Source organism: Mesoplodon densirostris, chromosome 10 (assembly GCF_025265405.1).
Source record: "Mesoplodon densirostris isolate mMesDen1 chromosome 10, mMesDen1 primary haplotype, whole genome shotgun sequence".
Classification (NCBI taxonomy): Eukaryota; Metazoa; Chordata; class Mammalia; order Artiodactyla; family Ziphiidae; genus Mesoplodon; species Mesoplodon densirostris.
The window spans coordinates 82,889,185-82,913,192 of record NC_082670.1 but is presented as its reverse complement, the minus strand read 5'-3'; the positions used below and the strand labels follow the sequence as shown (position 1 = coordinate 82,913,192).

The 24,008-nt window shown below is 42.3% G+C and overlaps 1 protein-coding gene across 16 annotated transcripts in view; it reads left to right on the top strand.

The window, feature by feature from the left end:
* Positions 1 to 24,008, top strand: part of CADPS (calcium dependent secretion activator) — a 481,350-nt gene that overhangs the window by 308,060 nt on the left and 149,282 nt on the right. For 12 of the 16 annotated variants that reach the window (XM_060111559.1, XM_060111561.1, XM_060111553.1 and 9 more), the window contains 2 exons: positions 5,302 to 5,410; positions 11,559 to 11,771. In XM_060111559.1, coding sequence (XP_059967542.1) covers positions 5,302 to 5,410; positions 11,559 to 11,771 — 322 coding nt within the window. Of the gene's footprint in view, positions 1 to 5,301; positions 5,411 to 11,558; positions 11,772 to 18,464; positions 18,487 to 24,008 lie in introns of all 16 variants that reach the window. The other 4 variants (XM_060111563.1, XM_060111565.1, XM_060111566.1 and 1 more) reach the window with 1 other exon arrangement.

Genomic DNA, 24,008 nt, shown 5'->3' with positions numbered 1-24,008 from the left:
AAATCCAAAGTCTCCATTACACCTTCAGTGGCCTGCAGAGGTGATACGATAGCCCCACCATCACAAAGGTAATGGGGGAACCAGGAGGAAAACTCAAGTCTTCTGTTTCCATTTTTGTCCTGTTCACTACAACAGTGTCTACAAGCAATTTTGGTGGCCTACCTAGAAAATACTGCCTCACTTTTAGATTCTTCTCAATTTTTCATCTCTGCTGTTTAAGTGATCACACAGGCACTCTATCAAAATGATAAGGAACAACTTAAGTCCTTTGAAACAACCCCAATGCCAACAGAGTTGCAGGAGAGAAGTTCCAGGCCCTCAGTCCTGGCCCAGTTCAGGGAAAGCAAAAATATCCCAAGTTGCTTGAAAGAAAGATGGCAGCTCAAGCAGTGACCATAGGCGCCCAGCAGCTGCATGCAGTGTTGAATCCAGTCTTACGTACAAATGATTTTCGGTTTCTTTTAGCCACCACACCCTTCCACTGAAATGCAAAAGTGAAAACAGGAGAACCAGTCTGGTCAAATAAGGGGAAGGGTGAGGGAGCTGGGGAAGAAAGCAGATTCTCCCCATCCTGCCACCAGCTCCCCAGCAGCCTCAGAGGGATCTCTGTGGGACAGTGTGAAACCACCACATAGGAGTTATATCTACCCAAGTGACTTACTGAATGTGCCTTTCTATTCAGATGCTGGGTTTCATGGAGTGTTTTTTATAGAGAGCTGGTAACACATAATTTCCAACGTGATTATGAATTCCGTTAGATTTAATACAAGGAAGATTGTTTGAAAAGCCTAAGAAGAACACATCCAACACCAATCTCCTCAAAGTTCATCTCCCCTCCCACCCCGGCTGTCTGTCTGTCTGTCTGTCTGTCTGTGTCTGTCTGTCTGTCTGTCTCTCTCTCTCTCTCTCTCTCTCTCTTACACACACACACACACATACACATAGAAAGAGAGAGTCTACATTTCCGTCTGTAATGCAAAACTATTAAATTCTTTCTTAGGGAGATTTCCTTTTAGAGCTACTACCTTGGGGAACCAAAGACAGTTATAAATGGGCTTCCTACTAACCAGGGACAAAGGCCACCCTTAGAGGGGTTTTGAGCCAAAGCAGCAATTCCCATGTTTAAGGATCGAGGCTAAAATGATGATGGAAGTGGCTGGAGTCTGCCCTACCAGCTCTGAAGGGAATGAAACAGTTACAGGGTGTGTCTGTGCCAGAGACTTCAGTGTTCCTACACAGTGTTCTCCAAGTATGGCCCTGGACTGCCTGCACTGGGTGTTTTTTAAAATGCAGAGGGAGTTCCCTGGCGGTCCAGTGGTTAAGACTCCGTGCTCCCAACGCAGGGGGCATGGGTTTGATCCCTGGTCGGGGAGCTAAGATCCCACATGCCATAGGGCGCAGCCTAAAAATAACTAACTAAGTAAATAGAATGCAGATCCCAAGGACCATCCAGAAGCGTCTGATGCACAGAAGACTCTGAGATGGAGCTCAGGAATCTGTATGCTTCACAAGCAGCCCAGGAGATACTGATGCAGGGGGTCCGTGACCACCTTTGGAGAAACACTGCCTCGGAGGTCATTGTCCCTTTTAAACTGAAGTCTCCCATTCCTTTTCGACCACACTCTCTCAGAGTTTATGTTCTCCAAGGAACTGAGCATCAGAGTAGCTAAACAGATGATTATGTGCAAATGGCATGACAAAGCCTCTCAGCTATGTTCCTTGAACTCACAGTATATACCCTCTGAACACGGCTGCAGGCCCTAACACAAGGATTAAGGAGAAATGGGTCCCCGGCACCCTGAGTTCATTGCTGGGTAAACTCATTCTAAACCCCAGGGGCCATGGTAGGGAGCAAATATGTTGATTACCCATTGTTAGGAACTGTGACCAAACCAATGTTAATGATGAAGGTGCCAATTCCACGAGCTCCACCCTGAGCTCCCCACCTTGGGTGTGGGAGGAGAGGAGTGGAAGAAGCCAACCCGTCATCCAGACCAGGTTAGAAAGCCTCACCTCTATCATCTTTTTCTTCTAAAATATTTTTCTTCTGTGCCCCAGAGATTTCTGTACTGTGCTAAGGACAAGTCTTATCCCTATTTCGCATTGGAGGAAACTGAGGCTGAGACTGGTTAAATGACTTGCTCGAGGTCCATGGCTCATAGGCAGCCTATGTGAAACCTAACATAGGCCTTCTGATTCCAGATGTCTTCCAGGACACCAAGCACTGAGATGGCACTGTGCTCAAGGAGGTTTATACAGTGTCCTAGATACAGTGTCCTAGAACTCACGCACCTTGCATCAGTTAGAGACAATGTGGTCCCTAAATCATAACCTGTTCCGGATTCCCTGGAGATAATATAATGCACCCAAATTCTGACCATTCCAGTTTTCAAAAAAATCTAGATCTGAATGAGATGAGATATTGTCTGATAATATAAAACACCCTATAATACAACAGTTGTCACCCAGAAAACAATATTAAGTTAACTATGAAAGTGAATTGTAAGGCATATAATGAATGATTTATAACTGAATGAATGTTCATTCTTCCCACTCGACTTCACAATGGCCCTGAAGGGCATTTGCATTTATGTTCTGTTTGTAAATGACAACAATCAACCCGAATTAGCTTAAGTTTTAGAAGAGGAAGAATTATATTGGTTAGTTCATTAAATTACTAATTAACTAAAGAGTTTTCTGGCACGGCTAGGTCCAGAGCTTAAACAAAGTCATCAGGACTCAGTCTCTCTATCTGTACCATCTGTTGACTGTGCTTTCATCTAAGCCGACTTCCCCCCAGGCCGACTTCCCCCCTCAGGCAAGCTCTCTCCATGCAGCAGACTCTGGAAGGTCAAGGCTTAAAACAGTTTAGCAGCTCCTAGACCCTTGCTATTCCCTCACACTTCAAGCTCTCTAGAAAATCTGAGGCTCCCTCCAACCTTGCAATAATTAGAAATGTGCAAAAACAAATCATTTCTTCTCTCCTCCTTTTTTTCCTAAAGTAAGTTGCCAAATTCCAGATTAAAATGGTCCTAATAAACCAATTCGAGTTTTTTTGAGCCCCAAGTTTGCCCAGAACAACTTCAACACTATCACCAGAAGGGGGCAGCAACATACAGTGCTCCAAGAAGCAAGGACCTGAAATAGAAAAAGGAAAAGTCAGAAAGCCCCAAGCATGTAGTAAGAGTAAATGCCTGAATCTTGAAATAACAGCCTTCTGTCATGATATTTCTCTGATCTCAAGTAAGTGTCTGCAACCGTCTATTTGGCTAATCATCATATTAACAAACTATATCATCTCCATGTTGCCAGAGAGGTAAAAAATCACTGCAGAACTGTTCCAGCAATGTCTGTGTTCACTGTCATGCCAGGGGGTGTGGGAGATAGGTTGTCCATGGGATCAGTAGTGGATTGGAGAAACATGTTAATTTTGGAGGGAGAAAACCTCTTTATTGGATGGTACATACTCATTTTTCTAGAACCAGTCAGACTCAATTAGTGAATGCCCGTTACATGGTTGATTTCGCTCATGGCAAGGGGAATATAACCAAGGTGTATGACTCCCTAGGCATGCCTTCAAAGGATTTATAATCTAGTAGGCAAATATACCTACTCAGCTACTTTGTATTAGGATGTTAGTGCCCAATGCACGGAAACTGCTTATGTAAATGCATAAATTGAGTATTTGCTAGGTGAGTGTCACACACGGTGTGAAAAGCCCTTCACTGCTCGATTAATCCTCCAGCCACAATAAGACAGGTAAAATACAGATGAAGACTCTGAGTTATATATATGACAGCTTCTGAGAGCTGGGAGGGGGCCCCAGGCCTATGTGACCCCACCCAAAGCTTGCACTCTTAAATCCTCCTTTTTAGAAGAGGATGTTATTTGTTGTTCTGCTGATTACAAAGCATAATACATGTCCACTTATGAACATATTCTTAGGGGCTTTATGTTTCCCTTGAAGCCCATCAAGACCTTGCAATATAAGGAACAGATTCTTCAAACTATATGCGTGATCAAGGAACCCACGTCGGGCAGAAGTTTTCATCAGGAACCAACAGAGGGCAGCAATAGATAAATCAACCAGTAAAACGTTCTCCCGTGGACTCCCTTTATCTTGCCACTGGGACCTTCAGGCTGAGGACTGTGGGAGATGTGTGCAGGCTTTGAGAGCGCCAATTTCTTACCATTAAAAAAAAAAAAATCAGACCCATGGAGAAGGAGATAAAAAATGTCCCCCGCCAGGATCAAAGTTCACTTAGTAAATGTCTGTTTTAATAAAGGGAACTAAGAGATGAGGGATGTGGCACTACCTCACTAAGACATTTGACATCCGTGGATGGTAAATATGCCCCTGAGCTGTTAGCCCGAAGCCTGAAGGAGTCTTGCTCTCCCCCGGGCCCCTTGCAGACAAGCCAGATGTAGAAATGCTAAGTATCTGCGCTGGGTCTGGATGCACCGAGGCGACAGGGACCTGAAGGCTGGCCTGCAGCTGCAGAGCCCGCACCCAGCACTGACGTGGGCGGATGCCACACCAGTGACAACAGCCGTGCCGTCCGGGGCTGAGGATGGCTCTCCCATGACTGGCACCTAGAGATCAAGTATTCATTGCTTGTGACAGCATGTCACTCCTGCACTTGTCTGAGATGAAGGGAAGACTTTTCAAAGTGACCAAAAGCACTCCTTCAGTGGGAAGGGGGAGGGAGGGATGATACATGCGGCTCAGTGCTGAGAATTGGCCTGCAAAAAGTAAAATACTAAAAGAAACGGAGGGCATAAATAAATAAATGTCTAGTCCCTAACTTCTGACCGAAAGGCCTGTGTCAAGTCTGAGAACTTGACAATCTCAGCCAGAGCCAGGGCCATAGTCATATTAGGTAAAAGCTAAAAAAATTGCTGCTATGCAACCAGTTTTGACCTACCCAAATGTCAATTTCATGTAGCTTAGCCCAATTAAAATAGCAGCAATAATGATAATAGCTAGCTTTTGTCAAGCACTTCCTAAGCATCAGGGAAAGATTCTAAATGCATTCTACTTATGAACTCATTCAATCCACACAATAAGCCAGTGAGAAGGTAGGTTCTCAGATTATATCCATCTACAGATGAGGTAACAGGACCAGAGAAGTCTTTTAACTTGCTCCAAGTCACACAGCCAGGAGGTGGAAAAACTCAATTTGAACCCAGCTCCTGAGTGCAGGTCCTCAGGGGAAAGGACAGGCTTGAACATAGAGAGTTTTTTTCAAGGAAAATGGGCTCTAGGGAACCAACCTCAGAACCTGTGCTTTTCTTTTTTAGGTGAGTCAGTACACGTTTGCCATGTGCAGTTACCGGGAGAAAAAAGCGGAGCCTCAGGAACTTCTCCAACTGGACGGCTACACTGTGGATTACACGGACCCCCAACCAGGTACCCGCCCACCCGCTAGGCTGTGAACCCTTAAAAATCTCCCCCTTCCTTCCCAAATGAACATTCAACTAGCATTTTCTGGGCACTTCCTCCCTGTTGGACACTAAGCCACCTGGACGAGTAAATGCCATTCCAATCAAGGGCTTTGTTTTGACTCAAAGGATCCTCATAAAACCAAAATGAAAACAGAATACGTTTTTCTTCTATGTAGCTGTGCCCATATCAAATTTGTACTCCACCCTAGAATCTTCAAAAGAAATTCCTGAAAAATAAGTCCTACATGTACACCAAGGACTTCGTGTGTGTGCGTGTGTGTGTGTGTATGTGTGTGTGTCTTGTTCACCAGTGATGTGTGGGCTTGGCAGGTATTGCGTCTCCATGTCCAAATAAACGTGCCCTGTGCGTCCACATTTGTTAACTACAATTCAAAGTTAGCTGATGATACTTGAAAAGAAAGTCCTCCCTAAATGTTTTTTTTCCTAAAAAGACACTAATCCAGTGTAGACATCCAAGCTCCTCAACCTTATGTAACTAAGAACCACACAAACGGTAGTATTTTTCGTAAGTTCTACATTGCGTGAGTTCCACATCCTGCCGCCTCACACCTCTCCCCCCACCCATTTTATCTCTTTCCGAGAAAAAGATGAATAGAAATCCGCCTCAAGGAACCTTCAAAATGGGGGGGAGGGGTGGTGCGAAATCATTTCAGCATATTAATGAGCAACAGGCACCAACAGCCCTCTCCCAGAGAAGTTTATTTTTATGCCAAATCTGCACAAGGAAAGCATTTCCAACCATACTGCATTATTTGGCCCAAAACCTTTTTTTCTACTCCCATATTGCTCTTCCACATGCAACAAAATACACATAAAGGAAAAACAGAGTCTGAGAGAAGATGGGGTGTTAACCTGGAAAGGTGTGGCTGGGAAGACTTTTGGCCCAGCCCACTTAGGAAAATTAGCAGTGGGCTTCAGAATCCCAACCCGGAGCGCTTTGGACCAGCCCCGCCTCCTCAGACTTCTATAGATAATTAGCATCCTGCCAGAGCACAATGATAGAGAGCTGACCACGTAAGACATAAAGACTCTGCCTGGAAATCCCTCCTAATCAATAGAACCTACAAGTTTGAGCCAATTTCATGCAAGAACTCATGGAAAGGATGTGGCCCCTGTATTAAGAAAGCAGCCCTCGTGGCATTCTGTGATGGTTTGTGGTCTCAAACCATTGAGTTCCCTTCAAAGAAACAGAGTCCCTCTTTCCTAAGACCTACATTTTAAAGTGGGAGACTCAAGGACCAATATGAGAAGGAAAAGCAATACCATCTTATGACACCTTCTTTTAAGCCAGTTTACTATTCCTTTCCTCTACGTGATAGCATTTGGATTTTACCACAATCCACCAATTATATGGGACCCGGGTTATCTCATTTTGTAAAGGAAGAAGAAGAGCTGGGACTTGGGGTCTAACCCATCACACCCTTTGGCAGCTGCAGTAAAACAGCTCTGTGTACAGCTATAGCAAAGCTAGAGTTGTTATTTTATCATACAAAAGCGGAATTCTCTTCCTACAGCGGGGAGGGCAGGAGTGGGGAGAAAGCTGTTCTATCTACATGCAAAAGGGGTAACTGCATATGTATTATAAAAGCTTCTCCTCTTTTTTTCACATTGATCCCATGGGATATAATTTATAAATTCCTTTACCAAGGATGTCAATGGAAAGTAAAGTGATTATGCTCTTGAGAATAATAAGCAGAATCCTCTCTGCCTTTCCATGTGCCAAGTCCTAGTTATTTTCAAAGCAATGTTTGATTGAAAATGGAGATTCAAATACTCCCAATCGTCATGAGAAAAGTCTAACCCAGAATTTCTTAAAGAGTGCTTATGGAAAATAGGAGTTCCTGGACCCCAAACCTAACCAAGAACCAGAAAGGGGAGGGCAGAATCCTCCTATTTCAATAAGCTCTCTAGGGGATTCTTATGTATAGTAAAGTTTGCCAGCTGGAGATCAGGGTAATGCACAATCTAGCCAGTGTCTTCAGAGATTTGTGGAGTCTCTCCCTCTGCTCCCTGAAAGGTGAGCGTGCACCTGGAGCAGGACTTTTGGGTCCATCTGTCCCCACTCTCCTCTCAGCTTTATCCTGGTTGTCAATGGAACCAACTGGTGGATATGTTTATGGGGCAGGTAGCCTTGTAACATGGACACCCTTGCCTTTGTACCAGCCTGAGATCCAGCAGTCATCCAGGCATAATCACTTGCTCTAAATCAACTCTACCTGTTTAGGGTCCTTGAAAGATTGGTTTGGGGAACTGGTAAATAAGTGTAAGTAAGTTTTACATTCAGGGCCCTCATTTTAATCAAAAGACGAAAACACTACACTTTACCTTTCCCTGGGCATGGTTCGAAGAGTACGCGAAAATCTCTTAATTCCTATTAGATCGAGTGATTAAGTCTTCCAATAAGAGGATATTCATTCAGAATAATTCAGTGGCACAATTTAAACAACTAAATTAAATCTTCGACAACTCAGCTTTACTATAATAAACAGACCACGTCCATGTGTGTTGCTGGAACGGCAATCCCCAGCCAGGAGCTGGCCGACATTCCTTGCCTGGTCTGCCTCCATCCGTTCCCAGACCTGTCCTCTTGTTCTTGACAGGTCAGTACCTGTGGGGTATTCCGTGGAGAGCCCAGGCACTGTCCCATGTTGCATTTTGCAGATGCCGTCCCCGGGAACTGCTGCCTTGCCCAAGACTGCTGCCTAGAAGCATGTGTTGATGTTCACATTGCCTTCTCCTTCCCTGGTTTTCTTTCAGCTAGTTTCTCTGCTCTCTCCTCACCCTCAGTGGTGTGCCCTTGGTTTCCCATGCTTTCTGGAGAAGCTCTAGTGCTCTCCGCTGCTGTCACTGTCCTTGCTTCTGCTGCTATAGGTGTTTCTCTTTGCCCCACTCCCTCCGCGATTAGGATTCATTCTGTTGTTAATAACTGATCCTCTGAGAGCAGTTACTGTGTGCCAGGCATGCTGTCAGGCTCTGCAGCAGTCCAGCACAATGCTTACGGTCATCAGCTCTAGAGTCAGACAGCCCGGGTTAGAAGCCCAGCTCTGATGCTTACAGCTCCACTTTGTGTTCATGGGATAGTTATCTCCTTCTCTGTGACTCAGTTTCCTCATTTATACAGTGGGAGTAATAGTACTTGCTTCCCAGGGCTGTTGGGAGGATTAAATAAAAATCTGAACACTTAGCATCTTTCCATCTCTACCTCTCTACTTCCCGAGGCAGCCCCATGAACTGACTTTCTGACTGTAGCTCCAGGAACACAGTGTCCCTATTCCCAGCTGTGGGCCCTGGCAGACGGGAGGTGGTGGGGCAAGGAAAAGGACCCATCCGGTGATGTCTAGCCTGCAGATCACCTACGGTATCATGGTAGCTTATCCCGAAGGTTGCCATGAGACTAGACTACAGAAGCTCTACTGACCCCACTCTTCCTTTTAGCTCCTTGGTACCTACTTTTCAGGGGTGAAAGCATCCCTCAAAGCTCTTCTTCCTCTCTCACCCTGCAGAATTTTCCTTCTTATGGTTGTATCCATTCATTTCATCTGGTTTTCCCAGCTTGCTAACTGTACATCATCCTATCCAAATCACACATTTTAAAACTCTCTGTAAGAAATGAACCAAAATATTCCTTCATAAGCATAACCACCATAAAGCTTTTATTTAAAATGGTGCACCCCTAGACCCTTCATATAAAGATGATGCTATTTATTGTTCTAGAATCCCTGGCAATTCTAAGTGCAAAACTACCAACACATACCCACTCTTTTGGAATAGACATTAGAATTAACGTTGTCACCAGAAATCTTTTCCAATGCAAATGTCAAACAGGTTAGTGACTGGGCCTTGTTGGAAATCTAATCTAGATTAAATCTAATCTAATCTAATCTACTAATCACTTTTCATCTTTAAACTGATAACTGGTGGGGGAGGGGAGGGGAGGAATGATGAGGAGCCTGATGAAGATATGAAGCTTTATTTATGGACAGAGAGTCCCAGTAACCGCAAAATACAGGCTTTTGGAATATGTTGACAGACACAATATCTCTCTGGCCTGAGACCAAAGAGAGGCTTCTGCCTACTTCTCTCTAAATTTTAACCTTGAGAACTGCCTGTGGGGCAAAAATGGGTCTGTAGGACATTCATTCATCCAACTTGTAATTGTTGAGTACCTATGCTATGCCATGCACTGTTCTAGGTACCAGGGATGCAGCAGTGAACAAAAGAGACAAAAACTCTGTGTCTTTAGGAAGTAAATTATATAATTTGTTAGAGGTGGTAAGAGCTATGGAGAAAAATAATACAAGAGAAGAGAGGTGAGTAAGGAGAGGTAGAGGTCAGGGAAGGCCTGAACAAGCATGCGACATCTGAGCAAAGACACAAAGGAGGTGAGGTTGTGACTCATGCAGATATCTGGAGGAAGAGTTCCATGCACAGGCAATATCACGTGCAAAGGTCCTGAGGTGAGAACACACCTGGAGTGTTCAAGGAGCAGCAAGAGGCCAGCATGGCCATCATGACTTGGGTGCATACAGGGGCACGTGAGAGAGAGAGTAGTAGGAGAGGATGGTAGAAGTAGTGAAGGGTCAATTCATGTGGGGTCTTGCAGGCCTTGTCAGAACCTAGACTCTTCCTCTGAGTGAAATGCAGAGCTACTGGTAGGTTTTGAGCAGAGGGGTGACATGACCGGACTCTTATGCCAAACGGATTACTCTGGCCCCCATCTGGACAATCAAGTATAGAGAGTGAAGATGGAGGGAGATGGATCAGATAGGAGGCTATTGAAATAATCGAGGTGAGAGATGAGCATGGCTGAATTCAGGGTGGCAGCACTGGAGAAGGAAGAATGGGTCAAATTCTGTTCTGACGTCCTGAAAGTAGAGCCTTCAGAATTTCATTGGAATGGGCAGTGAGAGAAAATCAGGAGTCAGAAAGGACCCCGCGGTTGTGGACTTGAGCAGCCAGAAGGATGAGGTCAGCTTTACTGAGATGGAGAGGAGGTTTGGGAAAAACACCAGGAGTTCAGCATTGGATGTGATCAATTTGGGGTCCCTTTCCAATATCCGTGTGGAGAAGTCAAGAAACCCACTGGATGTTCAGGTCTGCTGTTCAAGGGAGAGGTCCAGAGTAGAGCTAGAAATGTGGAGACCATGAGCATATCCATGGTATTTGACACGATGGCATCACTGGGGGATTGGGTGTAGACGAAGAAAAGAAGAGGTCCAAGGACAGAAGACCAGGATGCTCCCACATTTAAAGGTCAGGAGGAGGAGTCAGAGGAGGAGGAACCAGCAAACAAGACTGAAAGCAGCAGCAAGGGAAGGAGGAAGAAAATCAGATGACCTGGAGTCACGTGAAGAAAACCTTTCAAAGAGAATGGAATGAGTTGATGGATGGAACAGAATGAAGCCTTTGAGTTCATCGTTGGACTCAGCATCGGGGAAGTAATTGGTGACCTTGACAAGTTTCACTGGGGCAGCAGCCCTATCAGAAGGGCTTTAGGGCTTTAAGAGGAGAGAGACCCTTGCTACTTGAAGTGTGGTCCTCGAACCAGCACCATCAGCACCATCTGGGAGCTTGAGTAGAAATGCAGGATCTCAGGTTCTAGCCCCACTTACTGAATCAGAAGCTACATTTTAACGAGATGCCCAGAGAATTCACATGTGCACCAAAATTTGAGAAGCCCTGGTAGAGATCCACTTACATTGTAAAGAGAAGAACAATAGGGCAGTAGCTCAAGGGAGAAGTGGGGGTCAAGAGATGTTTTTGTTGTCCGCTTTGTTTGTTTTTAAAGATGAGAGAAATAATAGTGTATTTATAGACAGATGTTTACCTGTCCATTAGGCAGCTCAATTGACAATTCTGTCTCCAACCAAACAAAGATGGTGGGAGACAAGAGCTGGGCTCACAATGCCTCTTGGACACCATGGCCCCACTTTGTGGCCAAGGGGGTATCAGATTTCCCATCCTACAGTCAGATAAATGGCTCCTCCCTTCTGCAGCCCAAGAAAAAGCACAGAAACTGCCTCTCTCAGAACTTAGTCCTGCCAAGAACATTGCAGCTCAACTTAGCAGTTTTTTTTTCCCTTTTAACCCAGGTTTGGAGGGTGGCCGAGCCTTCTTCAACGCAGTCAAAGAAGGAGACACCGTGATATTTGCAAGTGATGATGAGCAAGATCGCATTCTCTGGGTCCAAGCCATGTACCGGGCTACCGGTCAGTCACACAAGCCTGTGCCCCCAACCCAAGTCCAGAAACTCAACGCCAAGGGAGGGAACGTGCCTCAGCTGGACGCCCCCATCTCCCAATTTTGTAAGTAAATATGCCATTTGTTAAAAATAGCTCTGTAGAGTAAAGTCAATCTTCCAAAGTTGAGTTAGAAAATCTAGTTGCTTTAACATTAAGGATTCACAAAATCATGTTTGCTGAAAAGAAAAAATAGTGACTTCAGAGGGGCAAAGTTGGGACAAAAATGTTAGATGAAAGTAATTTTAAAGTGCAATACTTGACATTTCCCCCTAAGGACTAAACAAAGAAAATATATTTTAGGTGGATTTTTATCTCTCTGTTTTGGTGAGAGTTTAGAATTCACAGCCAAACATGTATTTGTTTGAGTCCTTCAAATATGGTAGATTATGTATGTCCTTGCCTCATTTCTTCCTATTAAAAGTAATTGTAAAATAGGGCTTGATTTGAAATAAATTTAAATCTGCAACTTAGAACCATTTAAAAATAAATGATGACATTATCACATGCAGTGGAAAAAAAAAAAAAAACACGGTACCCATTCTGAGCTAAAATACCAGAACCCAAAAATGAAACTTCCTCCTTAAACAGCCCCAGTTCATATTCCAGTCTCTTCCCCTCTTACCTCAGCAGCTGCTTTAATTTCTTGCCCCTTTGCCATGCCTTCTTGCTACCTACGTTGGTTTTTATCTTACAACACTTCAGACACACAGGGTCAGATGAAAGACAGCATACGCTTGGAGATACTTATTGAAACAAAGAAAATGGAAACACTGAAAACATAAAGCACCAAATTAAATAATTCATTTTTTACAAAACATGAACCCTAGGGCTTCCCTGGTGACGCAGTGGTTGAGAGTCCGCCTGCCGATGCAGGGGACACGGGTTTGTGCCCTGGTCCGGGAAGATCCCACATGCCGTGGAGCGGCTGGGCCCGTGAGCCATGGCCATTGAGCCTGCACGTCCAGAGCCTGTGCTCCACAACGGGAGAGGCCACAACAGTGAGAGGCCCGCGTACCGCAAAAAAAAAAAAAAAAAAAAAAAAAAAAAAGCCATGAACCCTAAATAGAGATGTTAGGGTTCTGAATAACAGGTCAATTAGGAATAGCTTGGGTACAAGTCATTTTTAGCAATAATCATGGTGAGTCCTGACTTTAGCATGGAACCCACTGATTCAGTATAGTTCACTGAGCAACTGTCTAGATGACAAGACATTGATGAGGAAGACAGGTGAGATCCCTGCTCTCAGGATACCTACAGCCCAGTGGGGAAGTCTAGACAGTAAACAAGTAAAAAAATGAGTAAGATAGTTTCAGACATTGAGAAATACCATAAAGAATGTCATGCAATGGTGACTGAGTGGGGAGAGGGAATATAAGTCAGATGATCTGAGCTTCAGCCCAAATGATAGGGAGTCAGTCCCACAAATATCTGTGGAAAGAGAATTACAGCAAAAGGGAAAGCAAGTGTGAAGGTCCCTTGTCGGAAATTTGACGTTGAACACCGTGCTTTCACACTGTCTCTCCTCTGTTGCTCTTAAAATATGGATCGAGGGCTTCCCTGATAGCGCAGTGGTTAAGAATCTGCCTGCCAATGCAGGGGACACGGGTTCAAACCCTGGTCCGGGAAGATCCCACACGCCACGGAGCAGCTAAGCCCGTGTGCCACAACTGCTGAGCCTGCACTCTAGAGCCCGCGAGCCACAACTGCTGAGCCCGCGTGCCACAACTACTGAAGCCTGTGCGCCTAGAGCCCATGCTCCACAACAAGAGAAGCCACTGCAGTGAGAAGCCTGTGCACCACAACCAAGAGTAGCCCCCGCTCGCTGCAACTAGAGAAAGCCCACGCGCATCAACGAAGACCCAATGCAGCCAAAAATAAATAAGTAAATTTAAAAAAATATGGATCAAATAATTTTGTAGCTACAGCAACTAAATAGAGAATATTCTCTTTTCAATGAATTCCACTGCCATGTCTGTTTTTATCTAGTAAGACTGTGTTCTTAGACCTTGTAACACCTTTACTGATGGGGAAAAACTCTTTTTGGATGACAAATACTATCCATCAGGTGCTCCCAGGGATACCTGTCCAGTACTGATGGCTTTTTAAAGGAAGATGCATTCCTTGTGGGACATTGCAAATAATCACACAATCATGTGGATTTCCACAAAGAAAACCCTGAAAGAATAAGGAATAAGTTGAGGAGGACTCAGGGGAAGAGGGACAGCCCTTCTGACCATGACCACCACCAAGTGTCCTACTTTCTTTTTTCTCTAACATTTGTGGCATTTAAGTTTGAGAGCAAAGAGAGAGAAGGAAACATCTCTTTTTAAATTGTTTAGTCTCTAGTTGAAATAAAAGCATCCCCAATCTTTATTGAATTAAAATAATTCCTCTATAGTGGAATCCCTTCTTTCACCTTGCCTGACAGGCTCCTTTTAAATAAATTTAGAAACAACACATCCCATTATACTCCTCTGAGATGAAATTAACTGTGTATCAGGAAAAAATTCCAAACTATAACCACCATCCAAATCAAGCTCATAAAACATGTATCACAGGTGATATTTGGAAAATCCTGGTTTTATTTCCAAATAATCTCCACTTCTTCTGAAGTCATTTCACCTCACATTCAGTGTCTTTGTTCTATCATCTGCCAAGATTAAGAAATTGCTACTTGGTTCGTGATTAGCCCCCTTTTTTCTCTCTAGTGTAGGAAAGAGGATGGACATTCAGGGGTAAAATTAAATGGAGACCAGACACTGATTTTAAAAAGGAGCATAGTAATGGAGGCTCTTGAAGAGGGGATGGATGTTCCTTCATGGAAATACACAAGGGCTCTCGATTTACATTTCCCTCCGTGGGTAGGATCCATTTAGCTATGCAATTAGAATCTAGTCATTAGGCAATCAGCTACAAGATTCAGCTGAGTACACACAAGCTTGAGGTGTGTCACTATTCTAGTCGACAGAGGGAGCTTTTATTACATGGAGCATCCAAGGCAAAATTCTAAGGGTTCGAATTTGTGGGGTGGGGTAAGTAATGTCATTCCTAGAAAGCATGTGAGGGAGGCTGAGAGATGAGTGAGAAGGTCAGATAATTCATGCGTCTGAGACTTATCAGTACCTGGTGGCAGAACCACCCTGTTCCTTATTGTCCCCTTAATCACTGCCCAGGAACAGAGGTTCTCTAGAGAGTATGAGGACTACCTTCCTTCTTACCAGGTTCTGTAAGAAGGAAGCCACCACTTTCAGCCATGCAGATTGTGCCCTGCAGGAGACACTTTTCCCATAGACAGAAATGTGAATGGTGCCTCCTGAGTTGTGCAGTGCCCATTCTGCACAACTGTACACCGTGACCCTGCAGTCAATGACAATCTTTATGCAGAGCTTCAACCCACTAGTGTTCAACCTAATAATCCCATAGTTGCTTTACTACCCCTGAAACAGAGCCTCAGCTGCTCCAGATTCTATCTAATGCTAGTTTAGGCACTTAATAAAAACTGCAGCCAGAGTACCAGAAAGTGAGGCTGTGTTCCCATACTTTAGAAACCAGCATCGGAATCCAGTCAGGGTTTAACCAAACCAGCCTTCTGTATCTGATCGTTTACAGTTAGGGGTATTTAAAACCCATGAGAAAGATTCAAACAGGAGCCAAGAATTTTACACTGTGTGGTAATGCACTGAGTAGTTGTGCAAAACAACCAAAAATGGCTGGGGGTAGGGGATATATCATAATTTTTGGTGGGGTCTGCCACAGAATTGTGGTTACATAACAGTTATTTCAAAGCTGCATTTAAACTGGTAAATTCAAACCCTCACTATTAAATAGATCAGGCTTTATATTAACTCAGTCAAACCTCCAATGTTTATTCAAACTTAACGTAACCAACTCATCCAGATTTGCCCAAGTCTTGTCTGGTTTTAGCCATTAAAGTCCTCTGTCCCAGAAGCCCTTTAGTCCTGAGCAAACTGGGATAGTTTGGTCACCTGGTACTACAAAGTGAGTTAACAGAAAAATGAAAAACAATTACAACACAGTAGTAAAGTAGCAAACTTTGATCCTTCACTGACACTTGGTTCTCAGTCTATACCTCGATTTATTTTGTCACATCACAAATGCTAAGTCAATCACAGACCCTCTAACAAAAGGAGTGAAAACAATCAAGTATTGCATTTTAAAAAGATTTCCCTGACTTCCAAAAGGTAAGGGTCATTGTTAAATACTTAATTCTGTACACATCTCATCAAATCCCTGTTTTTGAATATTTGCTCAAAGTATTTGCTGTTCTTGCAAGTGAATGATTTTTAAGAACAACTTTTCTATGAGTTAACTTTGTAATCACTTTGTTAATATTTACATGGCAAAGGGAAGCTACATAGAAATGGGATAGGTTTTTTGGGATAGAGAAAAATAAACACTCCAGTCTTGTCATGTCGCTGTCTGCTCAAGGGAAACTTGAGAATGGAATATTTTACAGTTTGGGATACTTGAGCGTAATTGTGAGTTTATTTGGGTCTTTCTAAATTCAGTTTAACAGACTTCTGGGTGCAGATTTTATTTTTTGCAATTTCAAAAGCTCGATTTCAAAATGAAAAGACACGTCTAAGAGTGGAGTGGAGTATTTGTATGGAATTGGAAAAACTGAAAAAAAAATAGATCCTGCTATTCATTAGTTTGTATGTGACTCTACAATGATTTTGGGAGGGTTCCACCAAACTTTTAAACCTTTTTGTTCTTTTGTGGTTTTTTTGATGTGTGTTGCTGTTGATTTAATTTCTCTCTCTCTCTCTCTCTCTCTTTTTTTTTTTTTTTTTGGATAAAACTTGAAAAAATTAAGTCAGTGCCTAGCTATACAACTTTTTAAAACAAATACTTCCAATTTTCCAGTTTTTTAAGGCCAATGTTGCTTACCTTGGAAATGACGTCCAAATCATTGAGTTGAGTGTTGCCACGATTTATTATGCCAAGTGGCCTCTCATTGAAACACCCGATCCCTGTGCAATGTGTTAGAGGAACAGTGGAAAATCAGCACCTCCGTTCTCAAGAGTGCAGGGGGAGGGGGTATTTTAAGCTTTGCTCTTTGGTCAATGATTGATATATCACTTGCAATGAGTCTCATATTGATGTCTGTTTCTCAACTGATAAGTGTTAATCACATCATAGATCCCTAAGGTTGGGTGTCTTTGAGAATTGTTCTAATTTTGCTACCACCTGAAGAGTCTTCAGCAGTTAGGGGGATCTTGGTTACTGTTGGTTTGCGGGGGGGGGTTGACTTTGTTTTTTTGTTTTGTTTCATTTAAGTTTTCTTGTTCAATCTTTGCTCAAACCCAAGAACTTTAGCTGCTAGGTTAGAACTCCTGTCTGCTTTCCTGAGCCTTGTTGCTAGTCTTTATGTTATTCTGGTTTGTTCCTTCTTACCCTGCTAACTTCTAGCTGGACTGAAGGGTAAGTGTTCCCCTATAGCTAGCACAGCTCAGATAATCAGACTAGATTATCTGACACCTGCAATGTGCTTCCTCCCTCTCCTCTGAAATCTTCCTCATGTCTAGACTTTGTAGTAAAACTTTTCATGTTATTTTCCTGACCGTAGGTCTGAAATGTCAGCTTCATACTGAAACTAGGATGCATGTGATGTGTGCATAATTGCCTCCTCTCCTTGGCTTTCATATTGGCATCAAATGATCCTCTGAGTAAAGCCAACCATTAACATATCCTAATTTTTTTTATTCCAAGAATATTAATAAACATCACAACAAAATGGCAAATAATGCCTTTGTTTCGTGGAATTCACAGCTACCTGACTGCTTAATGCCTGAAAACAGATCATTTTGCACCCTGATGATGTGTTGCTATTGTTGTTTTTCCTTTCCCATTCCAAAGGTTAGAATGGTCAGCGAACCAATGGTGTGGTAACCACGGGTACCTTAACAAATAGAAAGGGGGGGGGGTAGGAAACCCAAAGATGTTAACGGAGCAAGACTCCAAGAAATTGCAGAACACAATAAAGTAAATTCATTATTTGAACACGAAAGAATTCATTCTACCTGGCTTGAGGGTGTGCTCTAAGACCCAAGAGAGGATTAATTTTGAAAAGAGACATGTAATACATGCAACTACCACGCATAAAAACAGGACATGAAGGACCCAATTTAATTCATGTAGCTTATTCACAGAAGCTTCAGATTCACAATCTCACAATGTCATGGAGGGTTTTGACCTCTGGTCTCAAATATCTCTCTGCTGCACTCCCAAGAACAATGACAACAATAACTTTTTTGGACATCATTTGTATTTGTATTCATTTTTCTAAAAATACACCTGTAAGAGAAAAAAAGAAACTTTAAAACATAGAAACATCGTTCTCTTCACTAGTTGAGTTATTAATAAAAGAGAGTACACAGTTCCTTTATTCATAGAGGAAAAAGCTGTCCACCAAAAATGTGTTGAGAGAAAACTAGACATTAGAGGGAGCTAGAAAAATGGGTCAAGAGAGCAGGCAAATATGTACTTGAGTATTTTGAATGCGAACTTAGAAGTTGTAGGTCACATCATTTCTCCTGACCATTTAATAATAGTCCTTTCTTCTTTTCGTTTTTTTTCTTTAATTTGCTTTCTATCCCTCCTTTCTTTCTTTTTTCTTTTCTTTTGCATAAATGTACCCCTGGCTAGCAGACAGATTTTTTTTTTTTTTTACCACTTCAAGCAGATAATTTAACTTTCCTTTCCTTTCCATGTCCGATGAGGCATTTTTAAAAGCTTACCATAGAATGTGAACTTTGTGGGCTTTTAGGATTTTGCTCTACTTTTTTTAAAGATTAAAAGAAAGGATGGATGAATAGATGACTGAATGAATTTTGTTCTCGTGAATTTACATGTATTTGCACAACAATGCATTGCTATCCTAGTAGACTCCCAAATAGTTGTTTGCCTTAATTCCTTCTGTAGTTTTGTCTCAGAAGATTTTTGCTGCATCTTCTTGTATTGTCAACTTGCAGTTGCTACATTGCAGGAATGCAACATCAGAGAATGAATTCAATATTAATTTGCGTGACCCCAAACCACACTGTGTATCACTTTCCTTCTCACTCTAAAGTAAATGACTTTTTAAAAGAATAGTCTCTCACAATCAGGGCCAAAATTTTCCAAATACCCTGTTAGGATGTCAATAGATCTTCTTAAATGAAGGGTCACTTCATTGTTAACTGCTTCAAACACATATAACATATTATTCACTAATCAGCTGAGTATTTTCATGACCTATAGTGATTTATAGGAAGATACCTTATTAATGAGTCAACTATAGAAAATTTGTGTTTGCTCTTATTGCAGGGACATAAAAATATTATCAAGTACTGTATAAATTAATTGAAAATGTAGTAACTACAGCAGGGAACATTACAAATCATTTATTTGTTTTGAGATCATTGACAAAAAATTCTGTTACGATTTTTACTCAAAGCATTTGTCTTATGAAGAATTATAAAAATGAACATTGAAATAAATATCACATGTTTATCCCCTTGGGTGTATTGCCAGAGATTTCTGCAAAATGCAATGTGGACCTTGATAGCTTCGGAAGAAGCCATCCTCTCTTGGCCATGCAAGTTAGCTTGATTGAGTCAAAGGCACCATGAAAGAATTAAGTTGTTTCTCAAGGGCAGCAGGCAGGGGAGGACCCGTCTTTTGCTTGCTGTGCAGAGCTCAGGCAGGGCACAACATCCCCTGGTTACTTGACCATGCCAAGAAAAACTCTTCTAGAAAAATCCGTAAACAGTCAGCTGCCATCAATCATTGTCATTTCTTTATTTCATGTCTTCTGATGAGGTTGACTACTGTCATGGTTCGTTATTGTCCAAACCATACATTCACTCTTGTACTGTCAAGCAGATATGACAAGCACACATTTTCCATATAGGAAAGATACAAAGTCACCTTTTAATTTGCAGTTCGAGTTCACAGTGACTTTAGAGTTACATGAGCTATTCTCTTGCCTCTAGCATCCATCAGGGATAACAACAGCCATAACTGTGCTCTAAATTTCAGTGATAAAGCAGCTACCCCTAGTTTATTATAAAAGGGATTCATTAGAGGAGGGAGCCTCCCTCAGACAATTTGTTAACAACACAATCATAGTTATTTTCCACAGCAGAATTTTTCCCCTAGCCTATAACAAGTTCTAACAGGTAATACTACAAAATAAAAAGATTTGACCTTTTGTATGCATTCCCCGAGCTGTTGGGATAATAGAAAAATCTCAACAAAATGAAAATTGGAAAGCTATATTATTCCCCTCCCACTCAAGAAAATTCCATTTGGTAGACCTTATTGCAAACTTATCTAAATTTCTTTCTATCAGAAAAAAGATCACACAAATATGCTTGCTATTAAGATGAGATCGTGAAAAAATATGATATATTCTTTCCCATTGTGAAGGAGAAAGAGAAAAAGAATATCAAACATGAAATGAACCCAGACATCACAGACAAAATAAACGATAGGATGGTCAATTAGGAACATCACTTGAAATTTAAGTAGATTAAATGAGAGTATAAAATCCACATAATCGTATCACTTTAGGAACCATTATTTTCCCAACATTCCTTAAATGCCAAACCAAAATTGTTTCTGAGCAAACTTGGGGTAAAAATTTTAATTAGTTTCCTCTTGAAAGCATACTTGCCTTCCCTAAGTCTGCATGTCCATCAGCCTGCTTCTGTGTCATGGATACCCATTGATAGTTCTTTTAAGTTTATAAATGCAGTTTAGGTACCAATATCAGCTTTATTCATCTAAGTTTAGTCTGAAGTCAGTCTCCTATGCCCATGCTGTAAAGAACTCCAAAATCTTTATGCAATTACAGCCCAGAAGTGAAACAAGAAGCATTGTTTGGAAGATGTGTTGAATTATGCCCTAGCTCCAGAGCCTATGAAATTACATAGCCCATTTTCAATACATTTGAAGCCCTTACAAACTAAGCAGGACTGAGCAACTCTTCAGCCAGGTCTGAAAAAGGTAAAGATTGAAGTAACTTCTTAAAATGCAGTCGATCCTTGATTTCTTAAGTAATAAAAAAAATACATATATTAATGAAAAAGAACATTGGTATGTGTCTCCCAAAGCAAGAGATAATCCAAACATCATTAGAGTTTTAAGCTTCTACTTTACCCTCCTAATTCTATTTTGCTCAGCCTAGTATTTAAATTCATTTGCATTCCCTTGACACATGCCAAACATTGGCAAGGGAATTGATCCCAGTGTGTCCTGAATCCAGGAATTGACTTTCTCATCCTTTTGCTCTGGGCTGTTTTCCCCTTGCTAATGTCAACATTGGAGTTTTCTTTTTCTCTCATCAACCAATTCCAATTGTTTGCACAGGGCAAAATGCGATTGCAAGGAGCATTTAGTTTTTAATGTTCAGCACTGTAGAAGAACAGACTGGGACCGTGCAAGGATGACTAGGTGGTGTTGCTTGAGAAGCACCCACAAGTTCTTTGAAACAGAATTTGGAACAGCTGGACCACTGCAGTGTTTTATTTTAAAATAGATAACATATGTAATGCATATGGTCCTAGACATGTATGGAGACACAGGCAGACAATCTGAATGGTATCCAAAGACACCTGCACCTAGAATTCTGTTTCCTTTTATAAGATTTTTTTCCCCCTAAGAACACATGTTCCCACTTTGGGATTTGCAAGATGCCATCTGAATCCCCATGTGTGTGACTCCTTAATAAAGTCGATGGGAAGTTTCCTGGGATGCAAATGTCAGAGTAAGTCAGTTAATAAACACCTTCTAAGGACCTGGCTCCTCTGGGAGCTGCCAGGGGAAGTAACAGATCAGAAGCTTACCCTCAAGGAACATTTTATCTACCAGGGGATTTAAGTGTGTGTTCTGACCACAGAGAAATTGGAACATCACCCAGCAAAAAACAGAGACAGAGAATAGGAACTGGTTATACAGGGGCAGAGGAGAAGCATAAAGCAGAGAGCTTGGGAAGGACTCCCAGCTTCCTAGAAACAATATGGTTTAAGAAGCAACCTATAACTAACAATATAGGTTAATAGCCATCAATGTAGTGACAGCCTTGGCTCCCTAAGAATATTAAACAAACTGGCTTTGGGAGCACCAAGAAGCCTGCCCGTTCACTCATGGCTAAGGTTTTTGAGCACTTAGTATATGCCAGGCACGTAGGTGCTTTGCAGGTTCTGCTTATCAGATCCTGTCAACAATCCTCTCTGAGGGTAGACCCAAACCCCATTCTCAACTTACAAATGAGGAAAATGAGACTCAGAAACACTCATCAACTTCCTCACATTGCATACCCTGTAACGGCAGAGCTGGCCTCAAATTCAGTCTTCGTGACCCTCTAAGCCCACCCACTGAATCACCTGCTATCCTAGCTCAAATAAACTATTCCTGTTGAATTTAGTGTATCAACATTTCCTAAAATCAAGAAATAGAAAATATTTGTTTAGAGAGCACATTTATTTATCTCAGTGAGATAAATTCATTATTTTAACGCATATGTTTCGAGTGCCTGCTGTGTGCCAGGTATGTTCTAGGTGCTGGGAACACAGCAGAGAATAAACATTTCAAAATCCCTGCTTGGATGGAGCATCAAAATCACAGCCCTTCCTTGGACACCTTAAAAAAGCATTCCTGGCCTACTGCTCCTCTTTTTTTTTTTTTTTTTTTGTCTGAATGTAATAAGCTCAGTGAAACTCTCAGAAATTTCCTGGGAGCCAGCCACCCTGTTAAGCACTCTTGAGTTGTTGGAACCATTAAGATAATGAACCTAATTCTGAGTAAATGATGATTTTGTGTAAGCAAAATCCAAGGGCTGCTCGTTTACTTGCTGGAAATTCCCACTGCATTAAGCTCCATCCCATGGAAGGTGTAAAGGGACCTTAAGGATGATTAAATGACAGTGGCAGCAGAAAGGGAGCTAAAAGTTCGGCTCATTTTACACACGAGGAAACTGAGACTCAGACAGATCAACACTTCAGCCAGTATCCCACACCTATTTAAAAGCGGAGCTCACAGGAGCACCCAGACCTCCTAAATCAGTCCCAGGCTCGGTCACCCCCATGTGAACTGACAGAGAGGAAAGAAGGAAGAAGGGAAAAAGGAATTTTTATGTTGATAGGGTTACTTTCGGAAAAGGAAAACAGGCGGATTTTAAGCATATTTTAAAACCTGCTTTAAAATGTGAGTAAAAATGAAATTGTTCTTTAGATGAAGTCCAAGCCAAGAATTAGCAGGGTGAAGCCGTCTTGTGATGATGGATGGGGGAGGTGGGAGGGGGTAGGTCTGTATCCAGGTCTCCACGGAGGAGGCAAACTCTCTTTCCAGATCCATTTCCTGAGTGGGCAGCCATGCAAAATAGTTCATCACAGAGTTTTCAAGAGGTTCAGCAAATAGAGGAAGAGACTTCAAACGTGGGGCATATTTTTAACAGCTACAAAAGAGCCCCCTTCTCCCTGGCTAAATGACTGTTTGCACCATCATAATTGAAGAACACTAAAATAGCAGAGGCAAACTGGCCAAGTAAAGGGCCCGACCGGTTTGTCAGCCTACAGCCTCTTTTGGGAAACCTGAGAGCAAGAAGCTGATGCGAGCCAAATTGCCTCATCTATCTGCTAGAATTGGGAGGCACAGAGCGACTGAAGCTTTTTATGAGGATGGAACAGGACAAGCAATGGGTGTACCCCACTGTTAGTTTCTCCGGGGACTGACAGGATGGGGGCGAGAGGGCAGAATGGTCCTGAGGGACGGAGCAGTATCACCTGGATTACAGGAGTGCCATCCTGCAGGGGGACAGCTAAAGTTGGAGCAGGTTTAAGACACTTGCTTTGAGCCAGAGAGAGAGAGAGAGAGAGAGAGAGAGAGACAGAGACACACACACACACACACACACACACACACACACACACATACACACACACACACACACACGCAGCTAGCTTTCTCCCCGGTACCAACTTCCTGGCCACCTCTCTTTCTAGCCATCCTGAGTCAAAGGAGAAATATAGCTTGGAGACCAAATTACCAAACAAAAGAATCCTCCTAGGTAAAGCACCTAAACTCAAATTGAAAGCACTTTCCTGAAGACAAATCTGAGGCAATTAACCCAGCAAAGAGGATTCTTTCAGATTGTCTAATATAATTCCTGCTCATGTGATATCCCTTCCAGAATTTTGTGTTTTATCCTATTAGTAGAGAGATTTGGCTATTAAAACAGACATTCTTCAACTTGCCTTCTGGTAACCGTTGCTTCTGTGTGTCTTGGGCATAAAC